Source organism: Trachypithecus francoisi, unplaced genomic scaffold, assembly GCF_009764315.1.
Source record: "Trachypithecus francoisi isolate TF-2019V2 unplaced genomic scaffold, Tfra_2.0 Lachesis_group12, whole genome shotgun sequence".
Lineage (NCBI taxonomy): Eukaryota > Metazoa > Chordata > Mammalia > Primates > Cercopithecidae > Trachypithecus > Trachypithecus francoisi.
This window is the reverse complement of record NW_022681457.1, coordinates 25,603,089-25,618,807: the sequence shown is the minus strand read 5'-3', so window position 1 is coordinate 25,618,807 and position 15,719 is coordinate 25,603,089. Positions and strand designations below refer to the sequence as shown.

The window sequence follows — 15,719 nt, the reverse complement described above, 5'->3', positions numbered from 1 at the left end:
TGTTAACTTTCTGTCTCGTTGATCTGTCTAATGTTGACAGTGGGGTGTTAAAGTCTCCCATTATTATTGTATGGGAGTCTAAGTCTCTTTGTAAGTCTCTAAGGACTTGCTTTATGAATCTGAGTGCTCCTGTATTGGGTGCATATATATTTAGGATAGTTAGCTCTTCCTGATGAATTGATCCCTTCACCATTATGTAATGGCCTTCTTTGTCTCTTTTGATCTTTGATGGTTTAAAGTCTGTTTTATCAGAGACTAGGATTGCAACGCCTGCTTTTTTTTGGTTTCCATTTGCTTGATAGATCTTCCTCCATCCCTTTATTTTAAGCCTATGTGTGTCTCTGCATGTGAGATGGGTCTCCTGAATACAGCAAGGTGATGGGTCTTGACTCTTTATCCAATTTGCTAGTCTGTGTCTTTTAATTGGACAATTTAGTCCATTTACATATAAGGTTAATATTGTTATGTGTGAACTTGATCCTGTCATTATTATATTAGCTGGTTATTTTGCTGATTAGTTGATGCAGTTTCTTCCTAGCATTGATGGACTTAACATTTTGGCATGTTTTTGCAATGGCTGGTACCAGTTGTTCCGTTCCATGTTTAGTGCTTCCTTCAGGAGCTCTTGTAGGGCAGGCTTGGTGGTGACAAAATCTCTAAGCATTTGCTTGTTTGTAAAGGATTTTATTTCTCCTTTACTTATGAAACATAGTTGGGCTGGACATGAAGTTGTGGGTTGAAATTTCTTTTCTTGCCCCCCCTCTTTTCTTTTCTCCGCCATCGTGGTGTGTTCTTGCCTCCACTTCTCGCCATGTCTTCTCACAAGACTTTTAGGATTAAGCGATTCCTGGCCAAGAAACAAAAGCAAAATTGTCCCATTCCCCAGTGGATTTGGATGAAAACTGGAAATAAAATAAGGTACAACTCCAAAAGGAGACATTGGAGAAGAACCAAGCTGAGTCTATAAGGAATTGCACATGAGATGGCACATATATTTGTGCTGTCTGAAGGTCACGATCACATTTCCATATCAAATTGAAAATGTCACCACTCTCTGGAATGTTTGACATATTTTCCTCTCTGAATCTATTATGAATGCGTTGGTTGGCTGGGTTCAGTAATAAATATGTGAGGTCTTTCATTTCAAAAAAAAAAGAAAAGAAAAGAAAATTCTTTTCTTTAAGAATGTTGTATTGCCCCCCACTCTCTTCTGGCTTGTAGAGTTTCAGCCGAGAGATCTTCTGTTGGTCTGATGGGCTTCCCTTTGTGGGAAACCTGACCTTTCTCTCTGGCTGCCCTTAATATTTTTTCCTTCATTTCAACTTTGGTGAACCTGCCAATTATGTGTCTTAGAGTTGCTCTTCTCGAGGAGTATCTTTGTGGTGTTCTCTGTATTTCCTGAATTTGAATGTTGGCCTGCCTTACTAGGTTGGGGAAGTTCTCCTGGATGATATCCTGCAGAGTGTTTTCCAACTTGGTTCCATTTTCCCCATCACTTTCAGGCTCACCAGTCAGACGTAGATTTTGTCTTTTCATGTAATCCCATATTTCTTGGAGGCTTTGTCCATTTCTTTTTACTCTTTTTTCTCTATACTTCTCTTCTCGCTTCATTTCATTCATTTGATCTTCAATCATTGATACTCTTTCTTCCAGTTGATGAGTCAGTTACTGAAGCGTGTGCATTTGTCACATAGTTCTCATGTCATGGTTTTCATCTCTATCAGTTCTTTTATGGTTTTCTCTGCATTGATTATTTTAGTTATCCATTCATCCATTCTTTCTTCAAGGATTTTAGTTTCTTTGCGCTGGGTACGTAGTTCCTCCTTTAGCTCTGAGAAGTTTGATTGACTGAAGCCTTCTTCTCTCAACTCGTCAAAGTCATTCTCCATCCAGCTTTGTTCTATTGCTGGCGATGAACTGCATTCCTTTGGAGGGGGAGATGCGCTCTGATTTTTTGAATTTCCAGCTTTTCTGCACTGCTTTTTCCCCATCTTTGTGGTTTTATATGCCTTTGGTCTTTGATGATGGTGATGTACTAATGGGGTTTTGGTGTGGGTGTCCTGTTTGTTAGTTTTCCTTCTAACAGTCAGGACCCTCAGCTGCAGGTCTGTTGGAGTTTGCTTGAGGTCCACTCCAGACCCTGTTTGCCTGGGTATCAGCAGCGGAGGCTGCAGAAGATAGAATATTGCTGAACAGTGAGTGTTGCTGTCTGATTCTTGCTCTGGAAGCTTCATCTCAAGAGGTGTACCCAGCCGTGTGAGGTGTGAGGTGTTGGTCTGCACCTGGTGGAGGATGTCTCCCAGTTAGGCTACTCAGGGGTCAGGGACTGACTTGAGCAGGCAGTCTGTCCGTTCTCAGATCTCAGCCTCCATGCTGGGAGAACCACTGCTCTCTGCAAAGCTGTCAGACAGGGACATTTACATCTGCAGAGGTTCTGTTGCTTTTTGTTTAGCTATGCCCTGTCCCCAGAGGTGGAGTCTACAGAGGCAGGCAGGCCTCCTTGAGCTGCTGTGGGCTCCACCCAATTCGAGCTTCCTGGTGGCTTTGTTTACCTACTTAAGCCTCAGCAATGGCAGGCACCCCTCCCCAGCCTCGTTGCCACCTTGCAGTTAGATCTCAGACTGCTGTGCTAGCAATGAGGGAGGCTCCATGGGCGTGGGGCCCTCCGGGCCAGGTATGGGATATAATCTCCCAGTGTGCCATTTGCTAAGACTCTTGGTAAAGCGCAGTATTAGGGTGGGAATTACCCGATTTTCCAGGTGTTGTGTGTCTCAGTTTCCCTTGGCTAGGAAAAGGAATTCCCTTCCCCCTTATGCTTCCCAGGTGAGGTGATGCCTTGCCCTGCTTCAGCTCTCGCTGATCAGGCTGCACCCACTGACAAGCACCAACTGTCTGACATGTCCCAGTGAGATGAACCCAGTACCTCAGTTGAAAATGCAGAAATCACCCATCTTCCGTGTCACTCAAGCTGGGAGCTGGAGGTTGGAGCTGTTCCTATTTGGCCATCTTGGGCATCCCCCAATAAACAATTTTTGTATGGATTATTGATAAGGACAAAAATTCTCTAACTTAAGCTTCCTCTTCATGTGCACTGGAACCCCTTCCAAAGCCATTTTAGAAACTGTGATAAACTTGAGGAAAGTCAGTTAATTTTCAAATTCATCTAGGTTGCACACACGCATCACTGTTTTCTAGCACCTTTAGGATGATCCACAAACATTATGACGATGCAGACTCATGAGGAGGCCTTGTGCTCTGGACTGCTAGTGTGTGCCACAGCCTCCTTTCTCATCACTTTACCAAAAAATGTGATTTGAAAAACATATGCAAATGTCTCCACTGAACTCCTACACCAATTCCTGAGAGCTAGTGAGGATTTTGGTGTCACTTTAGAAGTCACTCTATTTGTGAATAGCCCAGCAAGAAAATCAGGTCAAGCTATTAGGGAGATTCTGTGGGAAGGTAGGTATCTACCTCAAGATTAATGATATTAAATGAAGGAAAACAGTTATTTTTGACATCTTGACCATCACTTTAGAGTCTGGTTCTTATTAGTTCCATTTCTTCCTTTTAAAAGGCTTATTTATTTATATATTTTTAACGGAAAATGTCAGGAAATTTGGAACAGAAACTTGCAGTAAAACACGTCCCCTGACCCTCTGATCTATCAATCTTTAAAATAAACAAGAATACTTAGAGAAGCCTGGAAGAAGGCGTTTCATGGTAGTTACCTGATGTTAGCCACCGTAATGGTCATTATCTAGCAATTGTTTTTTGGGAAATGGAGTAGAATGGAGAGAATAGGAAGGAAAGAGAATGCACATGAGTGAGTAAGAGAGAGTATGAGAGAAAGAGGGTGGACTCAATAATTCATTGCTATAAATGCTTTAAAATCTTACAGGTGCCAAACAAGACACCCTCGTTCGTATTTTTTCTCCAATCATTCCATTTTGGAAGCTACATTATTCACAAATGAGACATTCAAGAAACACAAATTCTGAAATAAAAATGGGCACACCACCAGTGGAAAAGCAAACAAAAGCAGCTAATGTACTGTGGCTAAAAAAATTTTCAAACAAAGTGGCAGTAATTTACTGCCCTTGCTCTTAGCTAGACCCCATGAACATAATCAGAACCCCCAGGACTGATGGGAAAGTGTGATTTACAGTAAGTCTCAGGATAATAAAAAAAAAATGAAAAAGCAAATTGTGCATGAACATGAAAGCTGTATTTCTTCCGTTTTCAGCAATGGAATCAAATTTCCAGTCAGAATTTCAAGGTAAAACTTAGAAGTCTTCAAGAAGTAAACTATGAGCCAACCAGCATCCCTACTTGGACATTGCTCCAGCTGCCTGAATGACGTAAGTAACATTTAGAGATGATAGTGATTAGAAAGACCCACATGACACCATCTGAATCATAGGAAAGAGATGGGTGGACCTGGGTTTGAGTCCTGGCTATGTCACTTGTTCTCGCGTATCCTTGAGCAAATTATTTCACATCTCCAAGCTCTAGTAATACCTGTTGCTTCAGACTGTTATATGGATTAAATGAGATAAAGTATATAAAGCACTTAGGAAAGTGTTTGGCACATGCAAGTCTCAATAAATTTCGTTATACATTTTAAATACAAATAGTACATTTTGATAAATGAGAGTATACTTAAGGCACTTAGAACAGTACGTGGTGCACAGTGAAGTTCTATATAAGGGTTTGTCATTATTAATACTATATAGTAAAACCTCCATTAATCAGAATGTCTAGACAATGAGGTAACTAAGTTAACTTATTTTCATGCTGAAAATCTCTAAACCACTTCAAGTTTTTGAAAATCCTTTTAAAATGTATTAGTCTCTTTTCCAAGATTAGTAAGTATAATATGAAGTATCAACTTAAAACTTTTACATGGGATCATGCCTGGCTCCAGGAATACATATCAGAAGTCCTGGGTTCTAGTACCACTCTGTTACTTGTCAGCAGTGTAACTTTGAGCTTCAGTTTACTTGTCTGTGAAATAAAAGATCTGTTAAGCTTTTCTCCCAGTTTTGGTGACTATCAGATGCAACCATGTATATGCAATTATTTTGAAAACAACAAAATTAAGGTGAATTAAAAATAGCATACATTTGTTATTATCATTCTTTAGAATATGATATCCTGTTTCTGGGGATGCCTGTGCATGGGGGTATGGAGATTACAGATTATACCAAGGATGTTGTGCTTTTTGAAAACTGTGGTAAAATACACATGACAAAATGTACAATTTTAATTATTTTTAAGTGTTTAGCTCAGTGGCATTAAATACAGTCATATTGTTATGTAACCATCACCACCATCCATCCCAAAACTTATTTCATCTTCTCAAACTGAAACCTCATGCCCACTAAAGACTAACTTTCCATTCTCCTTTCCTCTCAATCCCTGGCAACCACCATCTTACCTTCTGTCTATAAATTTCACTACTCTAGGTACCTCATATAAGTGGTGTCATACAGAATATTGCTTTTTTAAAAAGCCCCTTGTTTATTTTCTCACCTTTTCCATCTTTGACTTTAAAAGTTGAGTACAAAAAGCAATGGAAATTGAGAATTTCCTTTTGTGGGTCCTAAATTCTTGAGGCTTACAATAGGACTGTGATTAAGAAGAAACGAACACACACTTCCATGACAGCATCCTCCAAGCTCTGATGGGGCCGACTGCTTGGTCTGATCTCCATTGCAATCTTAGGATACTTCTGAGAAGCTATAATGTTATAAGGCTGTGCAGTGAGGACCAGGGGATAGAGTCTGGTCCCACTTCTGCCACAAAGTACTCTTGATATTGTGTGAACCATTCTTTTCTTTGGGTCATGTCTGTTAAGTTTCAGGCACACTGGGCTACATTATTCCAAAGTAGTGTCAACTTGATATTCAAGTGTTTTGATGGCATTTATTCCTTGCAAGACACTGCAAAATATAATTATCTTCCTCCCCCAATCTCCATCCAGGAACAACATATTTTGTATAATGAAAATGGAAGAGGAGGAAGATACCTGTGATATTTTTCCTAGGAAAAGAAATCAGGGGTCAATATTGAACTGGTTTTGGATGTTACTGGCAGTCAATTCAGTGTTGTCATCTTTCTTCTGATCAGAAAAAAAAAAAAAGAGTTTCATAGCACGTGCCAAAATGTTATACTGCATGCGCACGCACACACACAAACACACACACACACACATACAAGCAAAAACTGTGATCGAATTCAAGGCTATGCCTTCACAAGAAAAAAAAGAAAAAATGCATTAAACCATCTGAATTTAGAAGACAGAGATACATGATCATTTTTAAGTTATCTCTGAAGTCACATCAAAATGTACACCAGCTCCAGGATTCTAAGATCCAATTCTGTTGAGTAGAAAAAGCAATATAGTCAAATATAAGATGCCATAGACAAACAGGGTTATGTATTTGGAATGAACAACTATCCTTAACATTCATAAACTTCCCAACTGGGATCCATTTGTATGAAGAGACTCTTCTGGTCTGATAAGAGCCTGGCTTTGGGAAAAAGAACAAGATGACCCAAATTCTTTCGGGGTAGACACTTTCACACATGAATCATCCAAGAAAAATGGCAGCTACATCAGAACATTGGCTGCCTGCCCTAGAAGCTGACCGTGGGGCGCTCAGGCTGCTGGGACCCACCTTCAGCATGGAATGTACTCAGGACAGCAAAGCTAAATACCTCATCCATCTGACTTCTACAGTTGTGGACAACTCATGCATATCACCATTTTCTTCCCCAGATAGGGTAGCCCTTGGTTGAAAAATATAGCCTCTACTGGTCAGAACCAAGTCAATTTTGTTAGTTTGGATATTTCCAAGCTCTGTCCTCCAAACAGCTTTATAAATACTGATAGAAGCTGGACCTGGTGGCTCATGCCTATAATCCCAGCATTTTGGGAGGCAGAGGTGGGCAGGGGAGGGGGTCGCTTGAGCCCAGGAGTTCAAGACCAGCCTCGGAAACATGACAAAACTCCGTCTTTACAAAAATTTGCCAGGCATGGTGGTGAGTGCCTGGAATCCCAGCTACTCAGGAGGCTGAAGTGGGAAGATCAATTTAGTCCAGAAAGTTCAGGCTGCAGTGAGCTGTGATCATGTCACTGCATTCCAGCCTGGGCGAAGAGTGAGATCCTGTCTCAAAACACACACACACACACACACACACACACACACCCCTAATTCACTGGACCAACATACACGAAACAATGTAAAAATAATTTGTAATAATCTTAATACAAGTTTTCTAATATATATTACCCACAAAGGGATAGGAGAAGTTAGGTTTTATAGGTCTATTTCCATTAAATCCATGTCAGGGATGGAGAATTCCTGAGTCATAAGACTTTAGAGATGAAAGAAAACTAAAATATTAGTTATACCAACACCCCCAGAGCATTCTCGATATAGCATTCCTGAAAACTGGTCATGCAGTTGGCTTCAATTCCTTGAGAGAGAGGGAGATTACTTCTCCATGAAGGAATGGGTGAAGGAGGTAGGCTACATGATCTTATATCAGATCTTTAGACTTTTTGGAAATTTGGTTTTCTCATCTATAAAAGATGGGAACTATTTTATAAGACTATGTGGAAGTGGAAATTGTAAAGCAGCAGTTTAGCAATTGATTATCAATGAGTGTTAGTTTCCTTCACCTTTTTGTTATTTATTAAAAAGTTCTTCCACATACTGAGCAGAAATGTGCTTCTTTGTAACTTTTACCTGGTGGTCTCAGTCTAAACTCCTCAAGCAACATTTTTATGTCTTCTGTAAGGCATCACTTCCAACACCTGGAGACAGGCACAAGCATTTCTCTTATCTAGCCTAAACCCACCCAATTGCCTCTATCATTCTTTAGAGCCAATGAAAAACTCAAGTCATAAATGTTATGGAGTCCCAATAAAACTGGGAGCAAACTGGGAGCATATTAAGGCAGAGTCCCTAACTTTAAGGAGCTTAGATATATAATGTAGTTTGGGTAAAAGCGGAGCTCAATCAAAATACATTCAAAGGATCATTACTGAGCAGGAGAAAAGGCAACTAAATTTGACTGGAAAACCAGACAAGGCTTCATGGGAAATGACATTTGAGTTGGGTAATGAATAACTGGAAAGATTTTAAAAGACAGAAAGCTTATGCTGGGAAAACAGCATAAGCAAAACCATGGAGAAATAAAAATATATGTGATGTTTTAAGAAAGGTACAACAGACTGAACTGTGTTCCTCCAAAATTTATATTGGAGTTAGGGTTGAAGCCCTAACCCCAATGTGACTGTATTTGGAGACAGGGCTTTTAGGAGGTAACATTAAATGAGGTAATAAGGTTGGGGCCCAAATCTGATAAGATTAGTGGCCTCATAAAAATATAAGAGACCTCTCTCTCTGTCAATCTGTCTCTCTCTGCCATGTAAGGGCACAGCAAGAAGGCAGTGGCCATCTGCAAGGCAGAAAGAGAGCCCTCATCAGAAACTGATCCCTGCTGGACCTTGATCTTGGACTTTCCAGCCTCCAGAACTGTAATACATTTCTGTTAAGTCACACAGTGTGTGGTATTTTGTTATGACAGCCCTAGCAGACTAATACAAAGGGCAATTACAGAGGAGAATAAATGGGTAAAAACCAAGCAGAGAGTTGGAGGGTATATTGACCAATGGGGTAGAATAAGAAAATATAAATGGTCAGGCTTAGGAGACAGAGAAACCAATGTTCAAATCTGTTTTGCTGCTTTATTAATTGCATGACCTTAGGTTACTCAACCTCTCTGAGCTCAGATTTCTTCTTTGTTAATGGTAGATGGAGATAATATATGTAAGGTACCATTCACAGGTATGATTCACAGGTACTATTCACAGGACAATGATAGGTTAAGTATCTTCCACCTAGCATGTGGAAGGTACTCTATAAATGTTAACAAATACTATTATTTTTATTAATATAAATATATTATAATTAATGATCATAAAACTAGTACTGAAACAAGACATAAGAGTGATATAGGATGTTCAATGATCTGAATACATCTTAACAATTTCTCTAGAGTTTGCTTAGGCAGCAGAACAATACAGAGAAGATTAGCATGGCCCCTGGGCAAAGATGACAGGCGAATTCATGAAGTGTTCCATATGTTTAAAAGAATGAATAAGACTTAGTATTGATAGCACAACAGGGGTATTATAGTCAATAATAATTTAACTGTACAGTTTTAAATAACTAAAAGAGTATAACTGGATTATTTGCAACACAAAGGATAAATGTTTGAGGGAATAACCCATTTTCCATAATGTGATTATTATACATTGCACACCTGTACCAAAACATCTCAAATACCCCATAAATATATATACCTACTATGTATCCAAAAAAAATTTTTAAGACCTCTTAGAATGGTGCATATTCTTTCTTCTTAGCATTTCTGGATGGCAATTGCCTCTTCTAGAATGTCAAGAACAAAAATCTAATTGTGAATGAGAAAACACTGCTTTCAGAAAAACAGCAGCAACTGTGAGAGAAAATACGCATGCAATATTGGCATTCATGTGGGCTAGAGAGGAGATGTGGGTCACGGCCAGATGTATCCTTGATCTGCTTCCTATTTAGCAAATGCCCATGCATTCTGTAACACCCAACTCAAATGTCACCTCCACAAAGTCTTATCCCAAACTTCCCCAAACCTATTATGTGCCCAATTCATTTGATCTATTTCTTCCATTAGACTGTGAGCATCTTGAGGACAGATGCATATTACTTATTTATACACCTACCACAGTATGTGGCACATAGCTCAACGAATGCTTGTTGAGTGAATTAATGTGGCAAAATGGGAATGCTGACTTTGAAGTTCAGAGGAACGGGAAGATGCTGAAATCAGTGAAAAGAATTTTTAAAAAAAATCTAAACTATGTACATTTGTAAAAGAAGAGAGGCAGTTCTCCACACTGGCAATAAGACAAGGTATAATCATGATAGAGGCTCTGTCTCCATCCTTTTCCTGCCAACAGCCATATCAATGCCTTAGATAAAAATTAAATTAAGGCCAGGCGCAGTGGCTCATGCCTGTAATCCTAGCACTTTGGGAGGCCGAGGCAGGCAGATCATGAGGTCAGGAGATCGAAACCATCCTAGCCAACATGGTGAAACCCCATCTCTACTAAAAATACAAAAATTAGCTAGGTGGCAGGTGCCTGTAATCCCAGATACTCAGGAGGCTGAGGCAGGAGAATCGCTTGAACCTGGGAGGCAGAGATTGCAGTGAGCCGAGATCAAGCCACTGCACTCCAGGCTGACAACAGAGCGAGACTCCATCAAAAAAAAAAAAAAAAAAAAAAAATTAAATTAATATAATACACAAAGTTGGGATGTTATGAGCATGCAAAATGATAACATCAAATAATATGACAAATCTAAGACGTTGAAATATAACAGGAATAGTTTATAGTGAGTGCTGGGACACAAAACACCGATTATACAATGAGAGATGAGAATTAAACAGTGAGTATGAGAAAAGGGAGATGCAAGTGGATGGTAAAAACTGCAAGAAAGTCACAGGAGATTTAGTTAACTGTCGCTGATTAAAAGTCAACAATAAGTTAATAAGTTGATGTTACTGAGCAGCAGATAATTTAGGTCAAGAAATACAAGCATAAAATGAATTAGCAGAAAAAAAAAGTGCAAAATGAAGTGGCAGAACAAAGGATTGTGTGCTCACTCCAGGAGACCACCTTTTATGAGGGAAGGATCTGGAAAACGAGCTAGGAAGGGGATAATAAAATGAATGGAAACTTTAGTCAGAGAAAGAAGAGATTCTGTGGGCAATAACATCATAATGAAAACGCACTATCGGAGCTCTGCATGATCTCCTGTAATTCTCAAAGCAACCTCTAGGTGTCCACATACCAGGTCCTCTACCTAAAAACAGACAAGGTCTGAAAGGTTGTCTGTCATTTTATCCAAAGTTCAAAGCAACACTGGAACTAATGAGGACACAACTATGTAACAACAGGTTTCATAACAGATTGTTGGTATTAACATATTATGACATTGATTGTGAGTCTTCTTGTTCTTTTCAAAGTATTTCAATTTTATCTAGAAATATTGATATGGTTGGGGTCCTCACCAAAATCTCATCTGGAATTGTAATCCCCATAATCCCCATGTGTTGAGGGAGGGAACCAGTGGCAGGTGATTGGATCATGGGAGCGGTTCCCCATGCTGTTCTCCTGATAGTGAAGGAGTTCTCATGAGATCTCATGGTTTTATAAGTGTTTGACAGTTTCCCATTCACACACTCTCTCTCACCTGCCGCCATGTAAGACATGCCTGCTTCCCCTTCAGCCATGACTGTAAATTTTCTGAGGCCTTCCCAGCCATGTGGAACCTTGAGTCAATTAAACCTCCTTTCTTTATAAATTACCCAGTCCAGGGCAGTTCTTTATAGCAGCATGAAAATGGACTAGTACAGATATATTTTGGTTTTCTTTATTAAGCATAAATTATGCTACAAGATACTGCTTTGAATAAAGCATACACAGTTTAGAGTGAAGGTAAATAGTAGAATAGGACATTCTCCTGCACTGTTGCTAGGATGTAAATATGCAGACAGACTTAAGAGAACACTGTGTTGTAGGTACCTTCATGAGGCCAGGTACTGTCCTGGACCCTTTAAGGCATTTTTCATCACCCTACCATTTATAATAACACAAAGCTAGAATAATTCTAACTTTTCAACAATAGGTGATAATAGGTTTCAATAAATCAATGGAACACATTTGTATGTGGTTTTTGTTTTGTTTTGTTTTGTTTTGTTTTGTTTTTTTTTTTGATGGAGTCTCGCTCTGTCCCCCAGGCTGGAGTGCAGTGGTGCAATCTTGGTTCACTGCAGCCTCCATCTCCCAGGTTCCAGCAATTCTCCTGCCTCAGCCTCCCAAATAGCTGGGATTACAGGTGTGCACCACCATGCCTGACTAATTTGTGTACTTTTAGTAGAAACGGGGTTTCACCAAGTTGGCCAGGTTGGTCTTGAAATCCTGGCCTTAGGCGATCCATTTGCCTCAGCCTCTCAAAGTGCTGGGATTAAAGGCATGAGCCACTGCGCCCAGCCCACATTTGTATTAGTTCATTTTCATGCTGTTATAAAGAACTACCTAAGACTGGGTAATTTATAAAGAAAAGAGATTTAATTGACTCACAATTCCACATGGCTGGGGAAACCTCAGGAAACTTAGAATCATGGCAGAAGGTGAAGGAGAAGTAAGCACTTTCTTTACAAGGTGACAGGAGAGAAAGAGAGAGAGGAACTGCCACACACTTTTAAACCGACAGAACTCATGAGAACTCACTATCACAAGAACAGTATGGGGAAAACCATGCCCATGATCCAATCACCTCCCACCAGGTCCCTCCCTTGACACTTGTGGATTACAATTTGGATTACAATTCAAGATAAGATTTGGGTGGGGACATAGAACCAAAGCATATCAACATTTAATATGGCCAATAAAAATGATGTTAAAATACTTAATGACACAGAAAGATGTTTGTGAAATTGTTTCTGAGGGACAAATGTTTACAAAAGAGAATGGCTCATATGATTCCATTTAAGTAAATATACCTGTAAAAATATATGCATTAAAAAGACTAAAAGAGTATCTGTCAGCAGTAACATAATTTTGGCTTCATTTTATTTTCTAGGTTTTCTACAATAAACAAATATGTTTAGATATTACAAGAGCTAGTTGTTTTGTTTTGTTTTTAAAGGAAGAAAATGATTTAAGGATAAGGGCAATAAATGGTACAGGTGACACATCAGGCTACCTTACCTTAAAAGAGCTGGGCTGCTGGGAGCCATCTATCTTCCTGCTAGAAGTCTCCTGCCTCAACTGACCCTGGGAAAGAGGACCCAAGCTGTTTAGCTGGATTCTGAGGTGGTCTTTCAAGGTTTCCCCAGGTCTTCTCCAAAATCCTCTCACAGCAGGATGAGGGCTGCTGAGAGGTGAGAGGGCACTGTCTAGCTAGTCTGGGTGGACTGAAGGGATGGGTTACGGTGAGCTCCTCTCACTCAATGCAGGATGCTAGCATCCTTCTGTTACTTAGCACCATTGCAAGGGTAGCATCCTCAAGGTCTACCCAGGATTTACCTGAGATCCAGAACAAAAGTCTGATTCTACTATCATCAGCAGTATTTGATTCCTATTGGGAATCCTTAGCAGAAAAATGCCTGTCACCAGCAGAAAGACTTTCCCTGAGCGCATGTCTTCAATGGATGATCGCACTGTTAGAGTTTTCCATTACCTCAACATTTCTCCTAGCCCCAGCCCAAACATTCCTTTTTACATGAATAAACTTTATTATGAAGTAAAAACAAAAACCAAACACCCACAAACAAAAAACAGCAATGTCAACATCAACAGAAAGCATGGCCTCTAAATAGACACTTTACCAAGATTTCACCCCTTATGCTCACAGTTCTTTTAACACAGATGCTTGGTAAGCAGAGATAATTTCAGATCACCTACTGTTTCTTGATGTAAAAATAAAGAAACGCATATTCAAGTCAATTTACATTTTACAAAGCACAACATTATCATATTAGGATCTGGGAATGACTTCAGTGGACATTTTTACCCTTGTGTGACAACTGAGGACATGGAAGTGCAGAGAGGTTTAGTGAATGGCCTAGGGTTACCTTGTTAGTGGACATGCCAGGGCTCTTACTCAGAACTGGGGCTGTAACACTAAGTAAAAACAGTTAGCATTGCAATGTTAAATTCATTTTTGTAGCCCTCAGAGACCCGGCAGTACGGAAGAACAGCAAGACCAAAGCTTAGATGTGACTGTTTTGTTCATTTAGAGTTTTCTTATTTTTGTTTTATTTTGGCAAAATTCACTTAACATAAAATTAACTGTTTTAAAGTGAACAATTTAGTGGCATTTAGTATATTGACAATGTTGTACAACCACCATTTCTATCTAACTGGAGAACAGCCCAAAAGGAAAGTGTGTACCTATAAAGTGATTGCTCCCTTTTCCCACTCTAGCCAGCCCCTGGCAACCAATTCAACTTCTGCCTCTACGCATTTACCTCTTCTGAATATTTCACATGAATGAAATCATACACGTGACCTTTTAGGTCTGGCTTCTTTCACTCAGCAGATTGTTTTTGAAATTTATCCATGTTATGGTATGTATCAGAACTTCATTCCTTTTTATGGCCAAATAATATTCCATTGTATGTCTGTACCACTCTTTGTTTACCAGTCATCCCACTGATGGACATTTAGGCTGCTTTCATCTTTTGGCTACTGTGAGTAATACAGCTATGAATATGTGCGTACCTGCATTTTTTTTTGAATACCTGTTTCCAGTTCTTTGGGGGGCATATATGAGTTTTACAATTTTTATATCTTTTACTTATATTTTATCTGACTATAAGAGTATAAGATATTTATTAAAGAAAATGTAAAAATCAAAGAAAAAATACAAATAAGAAAACTCACCTAAGGGTAATCAAGAATATCCCCTTCCAGAAGGGATATCCTACCAGCAAAAAGCCTTCTAAGCCCGTTCCTTCTTTTCTCCCTATACACACAGATTATTATTTTGGAAATAAATAGTCACTGAGAACATGGACCCGATAGCCAGGAAAGCCTGGATTTGAATTCTGGCTCTGCCATACACTAGCTGCATCACTTTACCTTGAACTTGTTTTCCTGCCTGTAAAATGGACATAATAGTATCTACCTTGCAGCAATTTTATGGCACATTAAATGGTGCTCAGGAAGTGTCAGGTATAACAGTACTTCCCACACAGGGATTTACTAACTCCACCAGAAAGTGAGGTTCACGAGAGAGGAATTTTGTGTTTTCACCTCTGTATCAGCACAGTGCCTGCCACACAGCTGGCACTCAATAAATACCTGTCGAATGAATAAGTGAATGTAACTTTTTTTTTTTTGAGACGCAGTCTCGCTCTGTTGCCCAGGCTGGAGTGCAGTGGTGTGGCCTTGGCTCGCTGCAAGCTCCGCCTCCCGAGTTCATGTCATTCTCCTGCCTCAGCCTCCTGAGTAGCTGGGACTACAGGCGCCTGCCACCACACCCAGCTAATTCTTTTGTATTTTTAGTAGAGACAGGGTTTCACCGTGTTAGCCAAGATGATTTTGATCTCCTGACCTTGTGATCCGCCTGCCTTGGCCTCCCAAAGTGTTAAGATTACAGGCATGAGTCACCGCACCCGGCTGTGAATGTAACTATTGAGGACGCTGGGGTTGAAATTAGAGTCCTAGGAAGGATCTTTGGGAAGAATTCAGGTCTCTGAGTTCAGAAGACAAGTAAAGACCATGGAGAGAAAAATCTTGTAGGTCAGTTTTAATTCTATACAACCACAGTCCAATGGCCAGAGTTCGTTAGGTCTGACTTTGGGCCCACAGATAATGAAATCATTTGCTGAAAATGGTCAGAAAATAAGTTATTTGCAGCAATTGGGGCAGAGGCTAGGAGGCCTCTGAGGTATGTGGGGATTTGAACTTCCTAAGCTGCTAGACCAGCTAAGGCTTGGGGCATTTTTTTTTTTTTTTTTTTTTTTTTTTTTTTACTTTTCTTAAAGCAAATAAGCATTTGACAGAATACACCCAGACAAAGAGATACTTAAGCATGAAGCCTTGACAGAAACTTCCCTGAAGTAATATAGCT

The 15,719-nt window shown here is 39.7% G+C and overlaps 2 protein-coding genes and 1 non-coding gene across 3 annotated transcripts in view; 2 read left to right on the top strand and 1 right to left on the bottom strand.

Annotated features, from left to right (window-relative positions):
• Window positions 1-15,719, bottom strand: part of ROR1 (receptor tyrosine kinase like orphan receptor 1) — a 428,145-nt gene that overhangs the window by 161,840 nt on the left and 250,586 nt on the right. The window lies entirely within an intron of this gene.
• On the top strand, window positions 752-1,031 carry LOC117092028 (60S ribosomal protein L39-like). The gene has a single exon (XM_033225151.1). The coding sequence runs from the start codon at window positions 812-814 to the stop codon at window positions 965-967; it is 156 nt and encodes a 51-aa protein (XP_033081042.1). The 5' UTR covers window positions 752-811; the 3' UTR covers window positions 968-1,031.
• On the top strand, window positions 9,062-9,163 carry LOC117093998. Its single transcript, XR_004441339.1, has one exon. It is a non-coding gene; the product is annotated as a U6 spliceosomal RNA (small nuclear RNA).